We start from the raw sequence: 22531 nt of genomic DNA, 5'->3' as shown, positions 1-22531 counted from the left end.
CTGTTGAAATGTTGTATACTCTTTTAAGGACCCCTTATATAAAGGGAGAATCCCCTGCAGCTGACCCCCAGTATCTCATTCTCTATACAGAAGCAATCACTATTACCGTTTCATGCTGTTATTCAAGAAATCATTGGTGTATATATGTATATGTGTGTAATTAATATATACATGGTCCTTCCTTATACAAGTGAAACCCACCCTATCTTACTATTTCCACATAATAATATATTTTGGAATTCTTTTTCTTATCACTTCCTGGAGATTTGCTTCATTGTTTTAGCAGCTGCATATTATTCCAATTTAAGAGCATGTCAGATCTTCTTGGGGTGGCAAACACACAATACAGTATACAGATGATGTATTATAAAATTGTACACTGAAAACTGTATAATTTTATTAACCAATGTCACCCCAATAAATTCAGTAAAAAGAAAAGAACATTTCATATCGTTAGCCTTTTTGATGATCATTAGTTATTTGTCACTATAATGCTCTTTGGATATTTAAATATTATATAACATATATAATAAATACACTTGTATTTATTTTCCTTTATCTAGTACCCCATTTTATTTATTTTTTGTTTTTTAGAGAGAGAGAAAGGAAGGAAGAGAGCAAAAGAGAGCTAAATGTCAATTTGTTGATCTGCTTATTTATGCATTAATAGGTTGATACTTGTATGTGCCCTGACCGAGGATTGAACCTGCAACCTTAGTGTATCAGGATGATGCTCTAACAAACTGAGCCACCTGGCCAAGAGCCCAGGACCACTTTTTCATAGTCTTTTTCCTATGCTTTTAAAAAAAATCATGATTGTTACTCTATTTTACTTATAAAATTTTATTTATCAAAAAATTTATCATATAAATTGTTTCCTTATATATGGAAATATGTGATTAATAGAAAAATCCAGAAATGTATAAAAAAGAATATAACTAGATATGCCCATGTTTTCTTATCGTGATTTTCCTATATATGCTTGATATAGTTTGTATCATATCATGATGGCCGGTTTTTAGAGATATTTAATATAATAATACCCATGATCCTTATGAATCTGAGCTTGTTGCCATAAGATATCTGTCCTTAAATGCCTTATTTGTCTTTCAATAAAAAAAACACCCTAAAAATAAAAGTAGGCTTTTTAACCTGAACTTCAAAGATACAGAAAGTCATTACTTAATATACTTGTCTTTTATAACAGCTACCAGTTATATCATGCTGCTTTACTTTTGTATAGAAAAAAAAAGTTCTGCTCAGTTATTCTCTAGACAACACGATCCAGTCATCTAAATTGTTATGTAAGATCCAAAATGTGTCAGTTAAACTGGGAGAGAAAGAATGCAGCATGCCGTAGAAATACCTTGTTATTATGAGGATTTATCTCGCAATTGACTTATATTATTCTCAATTTTTTCAATGCAAGTGGAATAAATATTTGCATATTTGCAATTGGCTTCCTTTTGCACACATGGTCAGGTATAAAATTCTCGGATTGCAACTTTTTCCTATCGCAACTGTAGATATTTCTCTATTGTTCTTTTGTCACTTGCTGTTACACAGGAGGATTTTTCTGCTTTAATTGGTAACCTGTTCTCCTTAACTCTCCCCTTCCAGCCCCTCCCCCACCCCCCGCTTTTTTTTAGATGAGAGATTTTTCTTTTAATCTTGTGCTGGTTTCATTTATTTTGTTTTATTTTAGAAAAACCCTTGTTTATGTATAGTTCTGATTATTCGATTATAATGATTTTGTTTTTCCACCTTTAGGGACATTGACAATTTTTATGTTGTTCCTTTGTTTTCTTTATCATTTGCCTCTTAAAATTCTTTCTACCTTTATTTTTTTCTGTAATTCTGGAAAATCATTTATATTCTATAAGCTACAGCTCTAATTAGACTTTCTATTATTTCAGTTCTGCTCCTTAATTATCTGGAACATAGATTTTAATTTTTCAATTGGACATTTAGCTTTCTTTCATATTTTATTCTCATATACATCTCTTTTTCTTGACTTAATTTTGTCTTTCGATCCCAGTGAATTCATTTTTTTGATGTTGTTGTTGGTTTTTAGGGTCCAGATTGTAGATACGGTGTTTTATTCTCTCCTTTGTGCTTTGAAAACATATTCTGGGCCCTGCAGTAATACCATTTTCAGAGTCATTTACTTGGCAAATATTTATTGAGTGACTATTGAATAGTTTCTAGGTGGTTGGAGTACATCAGATAAATAGACAAAAATCTAATGAGACTTAACAAGGAAGTAAGCTATATAGCATGCTATTTGTTAACTACACTATAGCTTTAGGGGAAAAGTAGACCAGGAAAATAGACTGGGAGTGGCAGTTGGGAATCTAAAAGATATTTCTTTTTGAGTTTTCTACATTGCTTTTTTCCCCCCATTTTGGATTTGGTTTTCTAATCTGTGGACATAGATTGGGGGCGGGGGCCACAAAAGTTCTTTCTACTTAATTCAATGTGGACAGGCTTAATAACAAACTCATAGTAGCTCTTAGTATGTTCCAGGTACTGTTTTGAGTGCTTTTTATATATCTAAAGCTTTCATCCCTACAAGACCTCTGTAAGGTACTTGCTGTCTTTACTCCCATTTTGGGATAAGTGAATAAAGGTATTGAGAGATTAAATAATGTGCCTAAGTTATGCAGTGAGTACATGGCATTAATAGGGTTTTAAACCCTCAGATCCTGGCTGCCATGTTGGCGCTTGTAACCCCTGGTATTGCACCATACCTTGAGAAAAGTAGGTATGTGGGTTTTACCATAAATTTTAAGTGAACTGATGATACCTATTCATCTCTGTCTCGTACCAGTTAGAGACTTACTACTAAGATTCCGCCTTTCTAGAGGCTATGCCATTGTTACTTTTGGAAAATGCACAAGTAATTTGCACAAATTGGCTTGAAAAGCACTGGATTCTGATGTGTCCTCCAAGATTCTTTTTACTTATAAATATTGAATTAAGCAAAGTATATTTGCCTTTACACTGTGTGAGAAAACCTTATACGATATTGAGGCTACATGGCCTTACTGAGGATATAGTTTTTAAGCATGTAAGATGTACATTATTAATGTTCCTCTATAGCATACCTTATAAAAAATAAGGTACACAAATAAATTAGTTCAAAGATATAAAATCAAAGAATGCATGGGAATCTAATCTCAGACTAGAGATGAATCAAAAGGACGCTAATGGATGTTGAATTTAAACTGAGTTTAATTGATGACCCTTAATGGCTTTGATGGCTCAACCTCAGTTGTCATCATCAAGTTCAGTGTCAGCATAATTATGCATCTTTCAGGTAGGCTGTCTGTCACTCTCTCCACTCCTGTCTGACACTGACAACAGTTGATGAGTTCTGAATTACTGCCCCAAGGTAATAGCCAGGGCAAGCATATTTCCTTACCCCCCAATTTCAAGTTAAATTTTATTAACTACTAGAGGCCTGGTGCACAAAAATTTGTGCACTTGGGGGAGAGCACAGAGCAGGGCCGATCAGGGGGTTGGGGAGCTCCCCCCGTCACACACAGAGCAGGGTCAATCAGGGGGTTGGGGAGCTCCCTCCGTCACACACAGAGCAGGGCCAATCAGGGGGTTGGGGCGCCGCCACTCTCACACTCAGGGCAGGGCCGATGGGTAGGTTATGGCTCTATCCCGTCACACACAGAGCAGGGCCCGTGGGGTGGGGTGTTGGGGCACCGCACCCTGTCACACACAGAGCCGCAGGGTGATCAGGGGGTTGGGGAGCTCCCCCCTATCAGGCACAGAGCAGGGCCGATCAGGGGGTTGGGGAGCTCCCTCCGTCACGCACAGAGCAGGGCCGATCAGGGGGTTGGGGCGCCACCACTCTCACACTCAGGGCAGGGCCGATGGGTAGGTTATGGCTCTACCCCGTCACACACAGAGCAGGGCCCGTGGGGTGGGGGGGTTGGGGCACCGCACCCTGTCACACACAGAGCTGCAGGGTGATCAGGGGGTTGGGGAGCTCCCCCCTATCAGGCACAGAGCAGGGCCGATCAGGGGGTTGGGGTGCCTTCCCCTGTCAGGAACAGAGCAGGGCCAATAGGGAGGTTGTGGCCCCGCCCCTGTCACACACAGAGCCACAGGGCGATCAGGGGGTTTGGGCGCTACCCCCTATCATGCTGATCCTGGTGCCGGGAGGCCTCTCAGCTCTGCTGATCCTGGTGCTGGGAGGCATATTACCCTTTTACTATATAGAATAGAGGCCTGGTGCATGGGTGGGGGCCAGCTGGTTTGCCCTGAAGGGTGTCCTGGATCAGGGCGGGGGTCCCCACTGGGGTGCCTGGCCAGCCTGGATGAGGGGATGATGGCTGTTTGCAGCTGGTCACACACCCTTCAGGGTGGGGGTCCCCACTGGGGTGCCTGGCCAGTCTGGGTGAGGGGCTGAGGGCTGTTTCCAGGCTGGGACTGAAGCTCCCAACTGCTCCTTTTTTTCTCTTTTTTTTTTTTTTTTTTATTCTGGGCCAGCTTTAGCTCTGAGGCTTGGCTCCAGCTCTGAGGCCTCAGCTGCTGAAAACAGGTATCTGGTTTGTTTTGGTTCTATAATCGAAACTCTGTCTCAACTCCAGTTCTGAGATCCCAGCTCTCTGAAAGCTGGTTTCTGGGATTTTGTTTAGCTTCTATATTTGTTACAATGTTTTTTAAACTGCAAGCTCAGAGGCCGGCAAGGCAGGCGGGGAACGTTGCAGTCCTCCGTCACTGAAGCAAGCAAGCCTCATGTTCAGTTTAAGCTGCCTGGCTGCCGGCCGCCATCTTGGCTGGCAGTTAATTTGCATATTGCCCTGATTAGCCAATGGGAAGGGTATCGGTCATATACCAATTACCATGTTTCTCTTTTATTAGATAGGATAGACACTCAACAATTGAAAACTTCACATTTTATCTCCTTAACCTATGCTACCTAATTATCACCAATATTTCAATTTTTCTTGGCCTCAGATTTCCATAAATGGGTAATGAAGGGATTAGAATTCTATTGGCCATTTCAACTTTTACATTTTACAGTTTTGTTTTAAAAAATGTAGGTGCCTTTTCTCCCTCAATCCTTGGTGCTTTGCATTATGAATATAGAAAAATAATGGGTCATCTCAGATAAGATACGGTCTAGCAATCGTCTGAGGTATGTCAAAGTAATTCCTCCAAAATCGCAGTTGTGGCTGGGATGCAATGATTACATTTGCCACTTGCTGATGGAGGATGCAGTCTTCTGCTGGAGGCCAATGCCTGTTTGGCTATGACAATAAAGGTGAATTACAGTAACTTCGAGCACTTGCCTTATGGATTTTTTGATTAGTATCAAGTAATAGCTGTTTTTGTTCCTTGTATAATTGGCAAAGTAAAAAGCAGGAATAAGCAAGTTGGCTCAACTCCTTACTATAAAGATGTTTCAGGGGGAAAAAGGAGCCCATCAGCAGCACCATCACCATCACCAGCATTATTTTTATCAACAGTGGACACATTCTGAGCATCAGTGGCAGTGCCCGAGCCATGCTTTATTTACGGTCAAGAAAGTGCCATGAGCTGGCTAATACTCATTGACTCACGTGTGCCCAGCACCATGCTAATTCCTTGGTGTGTATTGTCTCACATACACATGAAGGAATTAAAATTTTATTTTTAAAATGGGGGAACTGAGCCACCAAGAGATTTTCTTTTTTTTTAAAGTAACTTTCTCAGTGGCAGAATGGCAAAGCAAGGATTCAAACCAATGTATTTGGGCTCAAGAGCCTGCAGTCCTAACCACTATGCTATAAAATAAATAGCACTTTCTTGAAAATAAATTTGAATGAGTCTGTTTGCAACGGAGGAAAATTATTATAAATCAAAAATAGCATAGCTTTCTTGATAATTCAGGTTAATATCCACCAAGATTCAACTTTTTAAAATGGAAAAAAAAAGGAATTTTGCATTTATTATTGCTATTATATTACTTTTAGGGCAATTTGATAGTAGGTGAGTTTTATCATTTTACTGCTCATAGTGTTAAAGAAGAAGTGTTCAATGATACCGTTAAAGAATGGTAAGGCAGATTTTATTCAGGATTATCATGGAAGGAGCAGGGACCACTGCCATGGAATCTTCTTAAAGGGGAGGGGAATTGGACTTAACTCTCCAACCAGGCAAAGTGGAAATTTACAACCAGGAAGCAAGAAGTAGGGCCAGTAGGTTGAAAATTACTAAAGGGAAGCCTTAGGATAAGGGAGGATTTTGTTTAAAATAACCTAATAGGATTCTTGTTAAAGGCCTATAAGGCAGTTATCACCTGGTTGGTGGTGGCAGATGAGAAAACTGATTAGATATCAAGGGTTATCAGATATTGAGGATGGGGAATCCTGGCTAAACTGATTTAGCAGGAATCTTGCTAGAAGTAGACTTTAGGAGGAAGGCCATAGCATCACAAGGCTTAGAGAAAAAGAGAGCTCAGAAGAGCCTGACCCAAATTTGGTCAAGGAGAGAATCGTTGCTAATCAACAGTATAGTTTTATTTATTGTTTTCATGGTTTATTGTTTGATGCCAAGTATGATCAGGAATATAACATCAAGTTACACTGACGTTCCTATAGGAAAATTCTTTCAACAGTAACCTTTAAAGTGTGATATTCAGGAGATGCATTATCATAAAAGTTTAGATTCCAGACTTACAATCTCTATCAATACATGGGAAAGCTTATGGCATCTTGGGATGAGAGCAGAATCAGATAAGAGGCAGTTTAATAGCATGTAAATTTACAGCCATTTCTACAGGATTATTTCATTACATCTTGAACAGATCTGTTTATTGGCTTCAGCTGAAGATAAAATAGTGGTCATTTAGTGGTCACATCTTATTAAAAATGCACATCTTTAAATACAATCAAATCCAGAAAAGTGAGATGCTCTCACAGTAAGTGGCCTGTGGGGTTCGAGAAGGGCATTGAGATGAGCTGTCTCACTTCTCCCAGGTCATGTTTGCTGGAGGCTGTTGTCACAGTGGAACACTGGGTGGTGGTCAAATACTATTTAAATGTACTGTTACCCCTGCTCCCTGCTCCCCTCTCATTATCTCCTTCTCTCCCCCCACTTACCAAGCACATATCTGCATAGGTGCAAAGGGGACAGGATGTAAACCAATGCATTGAAGAAAAAGCTGGGTAAGTTAGGAAACAATATGCAGATCGATTATTATTGTTGTTCTTTGGCAAGATTCCTTTGCAGGGGAATTTCCCCTCCACCTTTAACTGCAGTTGTATGTTGTTAGGAAAATATGTTTGCTAGAAGCTCATGCAATAAACAATGGCAAGAAACATGTCACTTCTTAAAGAATTGCAAATTTACAAGTGGGGTGTAGGATTTTATTATGTAAGTTGCAACTAAAGATAGCAAGGGAGACATCTTGTGAAATACTGTGTCAATCAAGTGGCTTCTGGGCCAAGAGGAAGTTTGGTGATGTTAACATTAAAATAAAATATCAAAACAACCCGCTCTAGATGGTTTGGCTCAGTGGATAGAGTGTCCGCCTGCGGACTGAAGGGTTCCCGGTTGATTCCAGTCAAGGACACATGCTTGGGTTGTGGGCTCTATCCCCAATGAGGGAGTGTGCAGGAGGTAGCCAATCAATGATTCTCTCTCATCATGATGTCTCTATCTCTCTCTCTCCCTCTCACTTCCTCTCTGAAATACATAAAAATATTCTTTTTAAAAATATCAAAACAACCCTTTGAGTTAGTTACTTTAATAAATGGACACACTTATTTTGATGCACCTCTACATTCCTTCCCAGTGCGACTAGGAAAAACAGCAGATATTGGCAGAATGGTGGGGCCATAGGTATGAATACCTGCTCTGTGGTTATATAATTAAGACAATCTTTTAAGTTTGAGGAAGAGTATCTATAGCCTTGATCCCAAATGCTTACTCTTTAAATCTCAGCATCAGCATTTAGTATGTTTAATCTTGAACACAATACTTCACTTCAATAAACCTCAGCTTCCACATGCAGAGAGTGGGAGTAATTAGTTGTACTTAAATCTCATAGAGTTGTGAAAATTAAATTAGGTGTGCCTAGGAAGGGATTAGTGCTATATCTGGCCTATAGTACGGAGAGAGAGAGAGTGTTCAATAAATAAGAGTGTTGGCCTGTTGACCATTGCTTTTATTACTGGTAGTGAGAATTATTTTATTAGTAGTAATGACAGTATAGTAACATAGTAGTAATACCATAGTCAGTCCAGAAGAGGTCCTCCAATCAAGGTCATCCTACATCATAATTTGGCAGAGGCAGATTTACTTTGAGGCTAGTGAGGGTGGAGCGTCAGGACACATCACTTGCTTGAGTTTGCTCCCCAATTTTATATTCTAGAAGGAGCAAACAACATAAAAAATGTAAGGAGTCAGAAAAGTCCAGCTTTTTTTTTGTTTTTTCAGTGGGTGATGATGAGTCTGATATTCCTAGAAGTTCTAACAATTGGGAAATATGAAGTGGTAACTTGTACATTGACTTGACCTTGGGACATTTATAAAGTTACCGAATATCAGGACGAAAGCTGTGCTTTAAGGAGAATGAACTGTTATGAAATGGATTGGGCTGGGAAAAGACCACAGTCAGGCTATTTTGATGACTTGGGGTGGTGGCAGTGGAAGTTTTCAGAAGCCGGAAGGAGAATCGAAGCATTAGGGTGGTGAGGGTGTCTCCTTATTGCCTTCAGAGCTGTATGGCCTTTGGATCTGGGCATGGCAGAGATTTGAGAACACTGGCCCCGTGGTGATTGATGTAAACCTAATAAGATAGTGTTGGTATGGCCAAGAATATTGAAACAGGGTATTTTTCAGATGACAGCGTTCAGGGGCCTCCCCAGCACTCCTGATGTGGGGAGGTAGGGGCTGGGAAAGGGGCAGGCTTCTATGAAAACAAATACTCCACTAAGAAACCCTTGGTAAGACAACCCATGAGATATTGAAGAAAAAAGTCAGTCAAAGAGAGTGGCAAGGCAAAATGAGCTGCCACTATAGTTATCTGATAGTCACTCACCTGAGTTACTGTCGGGAGGGACATGAAACAAACTAGTCTGATTATTTTTAAAGGAACAGCACTATTCAGAACTCAAACTGTCCTACCTTTAGAGCTTAAATGCTGCATTTTGAGAGCAGTTCTCGCCTCTGAATAGATTCGACATTTAAATAGACCTAATTTGAATAGGCCCAGGAGGCTGGCTGTTTCAGAGATCAAAATAAACATAGGACCCACATTATGCCAACCCAGTGTTTTAATGGGACTGTTTTTCAGGCACATATTGCCATCCTTGGTTTTTGGTGTGGCAAATCTTTCTCCATTTGTGTGCTTACCTTCATTAATGTTTAAAGAAAAGTTGGTAGAGAGCATATTTAATCGATTTTATGAATAATTTGGAATTTCTTAAAGCAGTGATTTCTTTATCTTTTGTGTTTTCAGTATCTAGCACAGGGATTGGCATATAGTATTTATTGATAAGTGTTTCAGTGAACCGAATTTAATCACACAAATTGCTCTGGTGATATTTTATTCCTCGTTTCCTATGTATAGCTTCATACTTTATCATGTAGAATTCAACTGAGTAAAATAATAGTATGCATTTTTTGTCTTACCCAAATCTTCTCTTCATGGAATTGGGGTATTAGAGTCCTACATCCTAAATTTTTGCTCAGAATTACTTAGATTGTTAAAAAATGTCCTTAACTTCCAAAGGGTTTATGTAAATGCAATTTTAATTTATTGTTGCTTTTATCATTTCTATTGTTAATAAAAGTAACCATAAACTCCTACCTCCACATTGAAAGCTGGCTAAAAGAGTCATTTCATGAAATGCAAAGTAGACAAATAGAACCCTTCAGTACAAAGTATGTATGTTGCTGCAGCCAGCAAGTCTAAACAGTGTAACTATGTTACTTACTTTATGTAAGTCTCACCCAGAGGGTAGAAAGGCCGCTATTATCCAAATAATCGCTTATTACAAGGTTACCCTGATAGTTTTCAACGAAAGTGAACTTATTTGTGAAATTTGGCCATTTGACAGGGTAAATGTCCCGTGGACACTTAACCAATAATGTATTTTGGTTTTATCAATATGGATATTTGAAGTTTTCCGTTAATAGGTATATTCTTAAGTAATAATCTAAGGTTTAAGTAAGTGTTGTGAAAGACTGAATTAGAACATCTCAAATCACAGGTGCAAACCTGACAAAGTCAGGCCACTTCAGCCCTAAAAATGAAATGGAAGCTTAGTTCTTTGATCAAGAGAGATCCTCCTCGGACTAGTTAGAAGCATTTGGGTCTTTCTTCACTGACTCAGCAAAAACGTTTGGCTTTTACAGAGTGATTTTGCCCTTCCTTTCACATACAGCATTCTTATATTTTTGTGTAGTCATATTTATCCTTCATTTTCTTTATTGTTCTGTCCTGGGAGTTACGCTTAGAGAACTACTCTCCTATCTTTTTGGTATAATAGTTTTGGATCGTATTAAAAATATTTGATACTTTAATCGATCTGGTAATATTATAAAATATTAAATTCATTTGCATGCTGGGAACCTTTCCTATGTTTTCTATTGTTTTTATTTAGTAATTTGCCACATAACTTTAATTAAAACTATAGATAGCATCTTTTTAATTTGTCAGTAAACTTTACATTAGTCTTCCTTTTAAATATTTATTGACTATTATTATTCATTTTATTGCAGATGCATTTTAGAATCATTTCATTAAGTTGTAAAATGTAAAAACTGGGTTATTTTGAATGCAAAGATAGTACATTTATTTATTAATGAAGGAGAACTTTTTAATTTTTAATTTTTTATGAGTTCCCACAGAGAAACACTGTATTTGTCTGTATATTTTTCTTTATCTTTACCCTCTTTATAGAATATTGTGAGGTTTATGTGCTTGTCAAGAAATATTTATTGGTTGTCAATTATGGTAAGTGGCAAGCTACTTGAAAAAAATATATCTACATATGAAATCAGATAGCTATTAAATGGATTGTTGCAAATGCTAAAAAATAAAGTGGGGCATATTAAAAATGTTAAGAGTCTATTTGAGCAAAAGTGGATTTGAGTTGGGCCATACCAAACAGGAAGTGTTAGAAGGGACCCACTGACAGGAGCCAGGGAAAGATTTTTATAAAGAAGTTCTTTGATTGGCTGTCGCTTAAGGGGGTGCCTTATTTGGGAAATTCCAGTTGGCTGTTTGTGATTGGTTGTCCATAGGTTTTGGTTTCTTAACCTTGGAGCATTTTCTAGGTTAGGTTTGGGTTTGCTTAAGTAGGCTGCTAAGGTATTAGTTTGAACTACCTCAGTCTAATGGCTTCCTTATTTAATTAAATTAGGACAAGTTAAATAATTACCAATGCTTGCAGTGCTTGAAGGAGGGCATCATTTATCTGTAGTATCAATAAATTCCGTCAGAAAATGGAACTATCCACTGGGGACTGTTCAGACAGGGGAAGGTAGGGGCCTCCTGCCAGATGATCCATAATGGAGTTACAGGAGTTGCCTATAGAAGGTCCTTCCCTGAAAGTGATATGAAGAAGAGAAGAGATGATAGCTATTCTGTGTGATGTACTCCTATAAATGCCAAGAGTTGACTTACAGGTATTGGCTGGGCTTCCATCCAAATTAATGGCACAGACTACTTACAGTTTCTTAACTTTGACCCTGTTATATTCTGTCACATATTGGTAAATAGTAGGTGGCAAGGGGGTGGGGAAGCCCTCAATCGTAGGACATGCTAATTTCTGCAGTGGAAAATATTCCTAGTGTAACTGATTTCAAGTTACTAATGTGAAGTCAGCTGACTTGAAAAATTCCTGAAAATTTAACAATTGGTTTTCAAGCCAATCCTGGTATACCAATGAACCCCACCCCTAAACCCCCAGGTCTCATTCTCTGGTCTCTGCTCCACCCCACCTCCTCCAAGGCCAGGCCCCATCATTCCTCACTCTGCCCTAGTCCCTGGAGCTCTTTGGAAGCTGGATGACTGACACTCCTTTCACTCTCTTGTTATGCATGTGAGATGCCATAAACTGATAGCTGCATTCTCAGGGGGGAACAGCATTCATTTAGGAGTTAAAGGAAACCACCACTTAATGCTGTTTCTTTTTCATCTTGTTATAGTCTGTCAAACCTCTGGGCAATGAAGATGCGGCCTGCTGGCCAGACAGTCACAAAGATTAATATTTTAAAAGCTTGACAAACTATGGCTTAGGGTTAATGGATACCTTTCATCTGTGACTCATAAAGCCATTAATCATATCAAGTCAGTTAACTAGTGTCTAGCAGCTATTCACTGGTTAGAACATGTGGTAAAACTTGGAGGGAAGTCTACTCTTACTTTATACAGAGAAGAGAAAGGGAAAAACCACGAGAAATCTCCCCTCCCTCCTCCCAATAGCCACTTGATTCTGTCAAGTGTGGGGAAATGTGTGGGGATCTGCAGGTGTTCCCTTTACATCAGAAAACTGCTAGGCCACTCTTTGTGTGCGCTGGGGAGAGGTGATTGAATGAGGAATGCCTACCCTGCGGCACAGGCTCAACCGCAGAGCTCAGCACAATGGTGGCCATGCAACTGTTTATAAGGTGGAGCAGGATACATTCAGAGAAGAACCAGGTCAGGTTCCTTCATTCCTGCGCCCTTCTGCTCACTTTGTTAGGGAGATGATAAAAATGCAGCACGGAGATGCCACAAGGGACTGGTCTCAATTTTTTGATCAATGAAAGGTAGATTTCCTTCTACCTAGAATTCTCTTTTGATTTGGGGCCATTGTATTGGGGATGTAAGCAGGCTTCCTGAGGAAATCCTCCATAAGCTTATCTGAAGATGTCCCAGTCGCCTCCGGGCCAAATCTGAACCAGTAATGGATGAAAACCTAGAGCTCTGGTTTCTGATGCCCTTTGAACTTGCATGGTGTAGGTCAAATGGAGCCCTCTGAAAGGTAGGCTTTTATTTTTTAAACAATAGAATCTATTTATAGCAATGCCACAGTCAGAATTTTAAAAAAATATTTTTAAAAAAAATTTGACCCCCATCCTTCTGGGAGGCACGATACTTCTTATGGATATAACTGAAGACATTTGCCCTCTTGTGCAAAAAGAGGACATGGGGTGGAATAGGGTAATGGCCCTGAGGTAGGGCCGCATCGATATTCATCTGGGGAGGCAATAAAGAGCAGCGTTGGACCCTAGCAGGGCTCTCTGGAATAATCAGAGAACTGATGTCAAAACAGTCCACCTTGACAAGTGCCAAGGACTTCCTGTTCTTGGTGCTTCACTTACTGATGTTAGAATGTAGGACAGGGTTAAAGCAGTTGAGTTCCATTCTTGGATAGTGTTACAGAAATAGTACACTGGTCCAAATGCTAGTAGTTCTGGTTAAACATCCCCTGACTGTCTAACCTTTGGATGGCCTTTGGCTTCTCCATATAACCTTGATGCTGTCCCCAGAAAGGGACCAGGACCCAGGTGGTCTGCACTGTGTGTGTTCCTGACTTTATGCAGGACAGATTGAAAGACATGAGTCCACGCAACTCTGAGGGTACATTTATTAAAGCTGGGGACAGTGAAAGAAAGGACGGCTTAAGATAGAAGCAAGATCATAGCAATAGGAGTGATCCTAGGCACAGCTGCCTTGGCCCTTTAGAAAGAAAGTTTCAGAGGCAGAAGAAATGAGCCAGCTGGGCTGCATGGACTCAGGAAATAAGGTACATGAGCAAAAGGAGGACTCTGGAGACAGGTTCAGGGTATAGCCAGGAACAAGCTGCCACTGCCTACTGCTCCCCTGGTTGCAAATCTCCTGGGAGCTTTAGAGCTTAGGAGAAAGAAAGCAAAGATACATGCCTGAGGGAAGAAGGCGGGGGGGGGGGAGGGGGGGGCGGGGAGGGGAGGAGATGCAGGCACAGGCATACTCAAGGGACAGCTCGCTCTGGGTCCTTTGTCTTAAGGGTTTTTATCTGGTGGGAATTTTAGGGGAGGTCTCAATCAGAATATTCATCAGCTTTCCAGATGTGTTCTTTGACACTCTCGTGCATCAAAATGAGCATTTAGAGGGATCAGGATCATTCTCTGGTCAGTTTTACCTTCAAAGACGTCACCAGAAAGGGAGTAGGACCGAGGTTTGTCTGCCCTGGCATGGTCTGGAAGATGTAAACCATTTGCTTCTGAGTGTCCTTGGTTAGGGAAGACAAAATCTTGTGATTTACTAGCTGGCTGTAAATTGTTCAGCCTTCTCTTTAACTGTCCGTTTCCCCATTCCACTTGCCAAGGAATTTTCCTAGCTTTATACTAACCTGCCTCAATACAACGTTTCTGGGCCTTTCTTGCATGTGCCCTGGATGGACCCTTTGCACATACTGTTCTGATAGAGAACGTTTCAAGAGCAGATAAGTGCAGGTGGGAGGTAAATTAGTTAAATGTGTGGACTCCTTACATCAGAGCCCATGGTCCTGCCAGTTACCCCTAGGTCTTAAGGGCCAGCCATGGCAGGCTCTTTATCCTGACTCAGGAGCTCCCAGTCCCTCCTCCTTCTTATATAGGGACTTGTGTGTCCATTACAACCCATGGAGGTTTCTGAAGCCACTCAGAACAAGACAGTGGATGGACAACAACCTTGCTCACTCCTCTGATTCCTTTTTCCGCACCCTGGGATCTGTTAGTAATTCTGGGCTTTTTATCTTCTATGTGAAATTATTATTATCTCATTTACTATCCTACTATTTCACCTACCTTCAACATTTTGTTTTCTAGCACTGTTTACATGTTTATTTCCAAATACTATAACTCATTAGTAAAAGTCTGAGGAACAGATGTTTACATACTCTCAAAGTGTTTCCCCCTTAATGACTTACTAATTGCAAAGGTCAAAATAGTAACTTTTCAATGGGAAAATGTAGTGGACACATTTTTAACCAACTACTCAAGGTCAACATCATCACCTAAGACAAACCATCATGTGCCTCTGGTTGTGCTGCACCGAGAAAGACCCAGTATCACGTATGTGATATTCCTGCCAAAAATGTATCCCTTGAATCTGTTTGTGAGGATGTACCAGACACAATTAAATAGCAATAACTGGTTTGTATTCTTTAAACAGCATCAAAGTCATGAAAGACAAAGAAAGGCTTAGGAACTATTCCAGGAGATTAAAACAAAAACAACTGGTAAAAAAGATGTTTTAATTAAATGTAATGCATAATCTTGGATTGGATCCTGGAACAGGAAAAACTGTGTCCTTTAAGAGGACAGTGGCAAAATGTGATGGTGGTACTGCTCGGTCCAAAATGTCAAACAGCAATGCCAAATGTCAAATGTCACTGCCTGCCTCTTACAGCCACTTACACCGTTTAAGTGGTAGTTACCCCAGCGTGAGCTCACGTTCTGTAGCTTGCATCCTTTCCTTTTGTTCTTTGCCTTGAGCAGCACAGTAGGTCTCTTTCCTTCCCATGTTTTGATCATTCCGATAGTTGAGAGCAGCTGGTCTGCATTCTTCCCTTCTCCATCTTTTCTTCAGCATGAACATTCTCCATCCTTTCAGCCATTAGGGTGAGAAGTTGCCTTCCTCTCTGCGTGCTGTTTGCCAATGCTCCTTCCAAAGGATGGCCCCCACGGTTGACAGAACATTTCAGAACGCAGTGGAGAGCGTTGTGTAATCATGACCCATTCTACTGGCTCTTAAATACATGGGTTAAATACACGATTGGCTACTTTTTGCTCCTACCGGTACTATTTCAATAATAATGATAATCATAATGATCACCGTGCCTAACATACGTATATTGAGCGCATACCGTGTAATAAATTTTTCTAAGCACTCTTCATGTAACAGCTGACTTAGTATTTGCAGCTCGATGAAGTAGATAATAATAACAATCATACCCTGTCACCAGCTGAGGAAATAATCTGCCCAGGGTCACACATATAGTGAGCAGTAGATCCAGAAATGGCTACAATAAATTGTGAAATTTTTACAGGCTGTTCATCCCGATTTCTCTCTCAATCAGATAATCTTAGACTTTTAAGTAAAATGCTTTAAAAATCATGATGTTTGCATATCTTACTCTAAATCTGTGGATGTTTTATTAGATGATCAATATTTACCACCGTAAAAAACATCATTAAATTCACACATCTAATTCTTCATCTGATACAACATGAATTTACTTTATCAGCTGTTTGATATAAACATGCATTTTACCTCATATACCCAAAAAGTTGCACTGAGATGATAAAAAAAACCATATAAAAATAATGGGAAAAGAATTCCATAGTGTGGTTGAAGGCAGGGAGGTGGCTGGAGGTTGAAGGATTGAGGGAACCACAGTAGGATGGATTTGGGGGATGATATGGAGCATATTAGTATAGATTCAGATTGACAATGAACTCTTTTTGAACTGGGGAGCCCACGTCCCCCATAGAAGCAAAACAGAGGATTCCATAGAGAAAATTTTTCTGAAGGCACCAAAATTAGAAGCAGAAAGGAGCCCAGGGCCAGTAGCCTATAAATTAACCAACATTTGTGGAATTTTGTAGCTGTGTCCAGTCTTCACCTCCAGAATAAAGATGTAAATACAAGCATTTCAGAGTTAAGTTTAGAGATATTCCCAGAGCAGGCAGCAGGCTAGAGGGCAGTTGGTGGCTGGGAGTTGGTGGCCATCATGAGGAATTAGGAGACCCTTCTCTCTCAAGAGTTATGTGAAGTGCACACCCACTAGGAGAGCCTGGCCAGACATGAGTCTCCCTCTTTTTGGCCAACACAAGTCTACTTCAACCAGGGCTCCTTTAAAGAGAATCTTACATATACCACCAGCTCAACCATGATTCTCACTGAGACTGGGAAATCCATTGCAGCCACAAATACTAACCAATCTAGTGTTGTACTGTGCTTACAAGTATGAAAATACAGCCAGGAATTCGCAAACACTTGAAGAAACTCACCTAAATAAAGGAAGGGTAGCACTTCGCTCAAGGAATTGAGTTAATACACGGTACAAACAAAGAAATGAATATAATTACTATTTTCATTTCATAAAAACAGGCTAATGACAAAAGGCAAAGTTCTTGAAAATTAGATACGTACATTAAAACAAAAACGTCAGTAGATGAGTGGACTAGCAATGAACACCAAACTGCCTGAGTAGGAAGAAGGGAAAGATGGAAATATTAGGGGGAGAAAAATGTATGGTTAACGTGACCAGATAGTGGCCCATTAAAGCAATACACTCCTCTCAGTAACTGGCAATGAAAACCTTGTAGCTAACAGGATTTTAAGTATAGAGAGACAGAAGTACATTTAATTAAATATTTGCTTTATTACACGTGTTACCCCCTCAGTTCTCATTATCTAGTTTAATTGGAACAATGGGTTTACTTTGTAGATTGTTGAAATGTTTGCTTATATGTATTTTATATTTAAAATATATTAAAAGTTTATGTAATACAAAAGGATTCTTAAACTAATTGAAATCTGTGATTGATGTAATATTTAGGAATTTTTTAATTGACCTTGAAGTCATGTGTTTTAAACTAGTACTCATTTATAAACAACCAAATTCTTTTTTTCTTAAATTTATCTAGGGTTTGGAAACATCTCACCACGCACAGAAGGGGGGAAAATATTCTGTATCATCTATGCCTTACTGGGAATTCCCCTCTTTGGTTTTCTGTTGGCTGGAGTTGGAGATCAGCTAGGGACCATATTTGGGAAAGGAATTGCAAAAGTGGAAGATACGTTTATTGTAAGTATGATAGCCTTTTAACTACATGTGGTTATTGTTTAATGTATTAAAATATTACACTTTTTCCATTACCTCAGAGCAGCTATACATTCACTATTGGATTTTCCATAACAATTTATATGTACTCCTATTAGCATGTAACTCACTGAATAGTTATTTTTATACTTATCTGAATGAATAAATTAATGCATGAGAAAACTCTTAAAATATGCATTAAAAAGTAGAAATCTGCCGGAGCCGGTTTGGCTCAGTGGATGGAGCGTCGGCTTGCGGACTGGGGGTCCCGGGTTCGGTTCCGGTCAAGGGCATGTACCTGGGTTGCGGGCATATCCCCAGTGGGGGATGTGCAGGAGGCGGCTGATCGATGTTTCTCTCTCATCGATGTTTCTAACTCTCTATCTCTTTCCCTTCCTCTCTGTAAAATATCAATAAAATATATTTTTTAAAAAAAGTAGAAATCTGACAGCCCTAGTTCAAATTCTAGATATATTGTCTCCTAGCTATATTTTGCAATTTATTTAATGTGAGTAGAACTACTGACAATGAAACATTACTCTGAGAGTTAGAGATAATATAGGTTAAAGTTTAACAGAACTAGTAAAGACTGGCAATATTTTATTATTTAAAAATTGTTTTGATACCCTTGTTCATTGCTGGTGTCACTGTAAACATATAACCCTTCTATGAAGGATATAGAACTATATGACAAACACAATTAAGATGGCCATACAACCTAATTTAGTAATGTCATTGATAGAAATCTATCAAAGTGATATAATTCAGTAGAACCAACAGTAATATATATATAGATGTTCATGGCCACATTACATTCAATAGAAAAAAATAAAATGAAAATGCTTCTGTTACAGTTTTAAGTAAAAAACAATAACATCATGAGTGCAAACATCTATTCTTGAAGAAAATTCTGGATAGAGAAAATGATTGTGTGAGAGGATGGGGTTATAAATGATTTATTACTACTGTCACCGCTATTCCAAATACATTTTAGTTATTATTAAATGACATTTTCATATTTTCACCAAATTGTCAGAGCATTTTACATTTAACTCTATGGATGAAATAAGACTCGAGTATGGTTTTTCAATTTAAATCATAGTTCTAGTTTTTAGCATTATTATGTTTCATATTTAAGTTCAAAGTTCACTCTCAAATATTTTTACTGTTAAGAGTGGAGTAGGTGTGGTTATTCCCAAACAGGAGTTTTATCCTCTGTATGGTGTTATACTTTTCTTATATTGATATAAAAATATCTTGTATTTATATTAATTGAGAGGTAGGAGGAGAGGCGTGAACTTGACAGTACTGAATTGTTCATTTATTCAACAGAGTTTTAAGCACCTACTGGATGCTGGGCAGTGTCTTTTGTGCTGCATCTACATCAGTGCATTAGACAAATTCCGTGCCCTGTTAAGGGGATACAGTCCAGGGGTCATGATTCTGCATTTAGCACTAAACACTTCTGAGAACTTTACAAATGTGAAGTCACGTAGCTCTCAGGTGTGCGATAAGCACGGTGGACTAGCGAAACTTTTCTTTCTATTTTCCATTCTATGGTTTCATTGACCTTTATGTCTAGAAAAATTTCAAGCTCTACCATTCAGTGATTCTTCTATGGTGGGGCTGTGACCTAGAAAGGACAGATTCAGTTAGAGATGAATAATTCACGGCGATTCATCTCAGAAAGAGACCTGGAGATAAACTGCTGTCTGTACAGTCTTCATTTCATGTCACACTGTGGAGATTCCTGAGAAGAGAAGGAGGTGAAAAAATATGGGTACTCTGATGGCAGCTGTAGCTTAGAGGTGTGGAAGATTTATCCTTATTTATATGTCATCTTTGATATATTTAGTTTTATAGTTTAAGACCATAGGCCGAGAGATAGTTCATCAGGCTCATCTGGGAATTAAATGTGAACTTTATGTCTCTGAACATCCACTTTTAATCAAACTGAATATTGATTGGAAATGTGATAGGAGTGAGAAGGAATAATTTGATCAGTAGTAAATATTTAATTCATAGTTCAGTTTTTTTTCCATTTTCATATATTTCTAGATTGTGTGTACCCCACAATCAATTGTATGCCTATAGACTGGAAATATTTTAAGAGTAGTTCCGGTAAACAAAAGGATGATATAAATCTGAAATTTGTATTTTAAGAGCAAATGTGATTTACTTGGGAGAGTAATTTACCTGTTGTAAGCTCTGTAAGACTAAAGTGGTATCATTATTAGCATTGGATGTTTTGAGCTAGTTACGTTATACCCAAATTTGACTTATAAAGACAATGGAAAATTAATCATAAAAGGGAATAAAATAAAATTCCCACTTGCTAATTTGCTGATAACAGTGTACATAAGTTAGCTTTGTGCGTAGGCCAATAATCAGCTAATCTCAGTCAATTTCTCTTTCTCTCTCACTCTCTTGCTCTCTCCCCTAGAAGTGGAATGTTAGTCAGACCAAGATCCGCATCATCTCAACAATCATATTTATACTGTTTGGCTGTGTGCTCTTCGTTGCCCTGCCCGCTATCATCTTTAAGCACATAGAAGGCTGGAGTGCTCTGGACGCCATTTACTTTGTGGTTATCACTTTAACAACCATTGGATTTGGTGACTACGTTGCAGGTAAGTTTTTCTTGGCACCGCCACGGCTCTCCTAACCCGTGCCCCTTCTTTAGACTTTTCACTTGGGTTTGCAGCACAACACAGTGACTGTATTCGTTACTAAGGTTGCCATAACCAGGTACCACAAACTGGGTTGCTTTAAACAAAAGAAATCCATTCTCTCTTGGAAGTTCAAACTCAAGGTGCCAGCAAAGGCATGCTCCCTCCGAGACTCTGTCAGAATCCTGCCTTGCTTCTGTCCAGCAGTCCTTGTTGCTTCTTGGCTTATAGCCCCATCACTCCCATCTCTGCTTCCATCATCCCATGGCTTTCTCCGTGTCTCGCTCACTGTGTCCGAAGAATGCCAGTCATATTGGATTAATGCTAGGCTAGTGTGAGTTCATCATACTAATTACATCTCTAAGGACCTCATTTCCAAATAAGGTTGCATTCCAAAGTACTAGGGGTTAGGACTTCAACATATATTTTTGGAAGACACATTTTAATCCATAACAATGACAAAGCCAAAAATAAAAAATAAAAAAAATAAACCATTCCATGACAGTGGAGGTAAGCAGATTGGTGCAGTTGGACATTTATTTTTTATTCTAAGAAAGAGATTTAATTACAGGTTATTCAGAATTTTATATTCCCACCCTCTTTTTCAAACCCAAATACCTGCCTCTTAATTTTTCTTTTTTTTTTTTTTTTTTAGAGGTACATAAATTTGAGTTTATCTTTGCTCTTTTTTCTTAGGCCTTTTCATATCTTAGTTTAAAAAACACCTGCAAAATGTAGATGTTCTTAGCTACTTAAGAACTTGTTTCTCTACGATATTTACCGTCTTTAATTTTTAGTTCTCGGGAAAATATTTTAGGCCTTTGTTAAAGTGTCCACTTTTTTATTCATTTTAAAATTTCTTCTTTTCTATATATGTTATTTCAATTGCTGTTTGCTTGCTTATTTATTTATTTATTGCTGCAAAAAGCTTTGTTGTTTCATTTAGTCCAATGCATGGGAGAGGGCTGCAGGGTGGTTAAAAGAATGGCTGGGGTTTCGGGGAGAGGCTCAGGCACAAGGCAGACACCAGGGGAGGCAGAGGGGCCCCTCACAGGCCTTGGGGCCCCACAGGCTCCTAGTGGTGCTGGAAGGGGAGCCTTTCCTAGAGCCACTCGCCCCGCCCGGCCTGGGGCCGCAGCCTGCAGAGGGAACCAGGTGTGGCCCATCTTTTGGATGAGCTTCCCCTCCTCACCTGGAAGCGGCTCTGCAGGGCTTTAAAGCTGAGCATCTGCGGGGGCAGAACCAGGGCACGAAGGTCCACAGGGGCCTGGTCATGTTCCTCCCCAAGGCCGGGGCGGCCTCCCTGGCGCCCCGAGTTCTGCCCACTCATCTGGGGAGGCCTCAGCGCGTCCTGGGGGACAGTGCGGCCACCGCGCTGGGTTTGCGCTCAGAGCCCTGGAGCTTCTCTGCCAGTTTGGGGAAGAAGCGGCCCAGGCCCTGGAGAGCCACATCCTCAGGGTCCAGATAGAAGCCCAGAGAGAGGTAGGTGTGGGCGGCCTCAGAGAGGCAGGGGGAGGGGGGCAGGTGGTTGACCGCAGCCTCCATGCAGGAGGGATAATTCTGACGGATCTGGGAGCTCATGGTTGTTTGGCATAAGGAGTTAAGGTAGAAAAAACCCGGTGTGTTGGCTGGTCTTGGAGGTGGTGCTGACGGTGGTGACTGGATCAGAGGCTGGAGAGTGGCCGGAGGCTGGGAGAAGGGGCGTCCCTGGGTCTGTTCCATCCAAACACTGTTGAAGCAAGAGGCAGCTCCGGACTCCTTGCTTTTGCTTTATTGTTGTAGCGCTCAGGACTTACATTTCTGTCATTCCCACTCTCCTTTTTCCTGTTATATTATTTAATATTGTTCTAACTCCAGTTTTAAGTAAAGTATAATTGTGGTAAAAGTAATTTAAAGTAGTCATGGATCATTTTGACCAGCTACTGAAAATCTAAACCATTCTTTTAAAAAAAATCAGTTGGAAGTATTAGAAAAACATGCTGAACGTTATAGTAGGAATGTGCCGTTAAATTTTCCAGAGTAAACTCACCAGCCTAATTTAGTTTTAGGAGAGTTTTATACTTTCTGGCTATT

General features: G+C 39.7%; 1 protein-coding gene across 1 annotated transcript in view; it reads left to right on the top strand.

Moving 5' to 3' along the window:
* Nucleotides 1-22531, top strand: part of KCNK2 (potassium two pore domain channel subfamily K member 2) — a 96452-nt gene that overhangs the window by 33169 nt on the left and 40752 nt on the right. Inside the window, exons 4-5 of the mRNA XM_081112196.1 lie at nt 17614-17774; nt 20233-20419. Coding sequence (XP_080968322.1) covers nt 17614-17774; nt 20233-20419 — 348 coding nt within the window. The remainder of the gene's footprint in view (nt 1-17613; nt 17775-20232; nt 20420-22531) is intronic.

This window comes from Myotis nattereri, assembly GCF_964212035.1.
Source record: "Myotis nattereri genome assembly, chromosome: 18".
NCBI lineage: Eukaryota > Metazoa > Chordata > Mammalia > Chiroptera > Vespertilionidae > Myotis > Myotis nattereri.
Note: the sequence above shows the minus strand (reverse complement) of the source record. Positions and strands in the feature narration are given on the sequence as shown.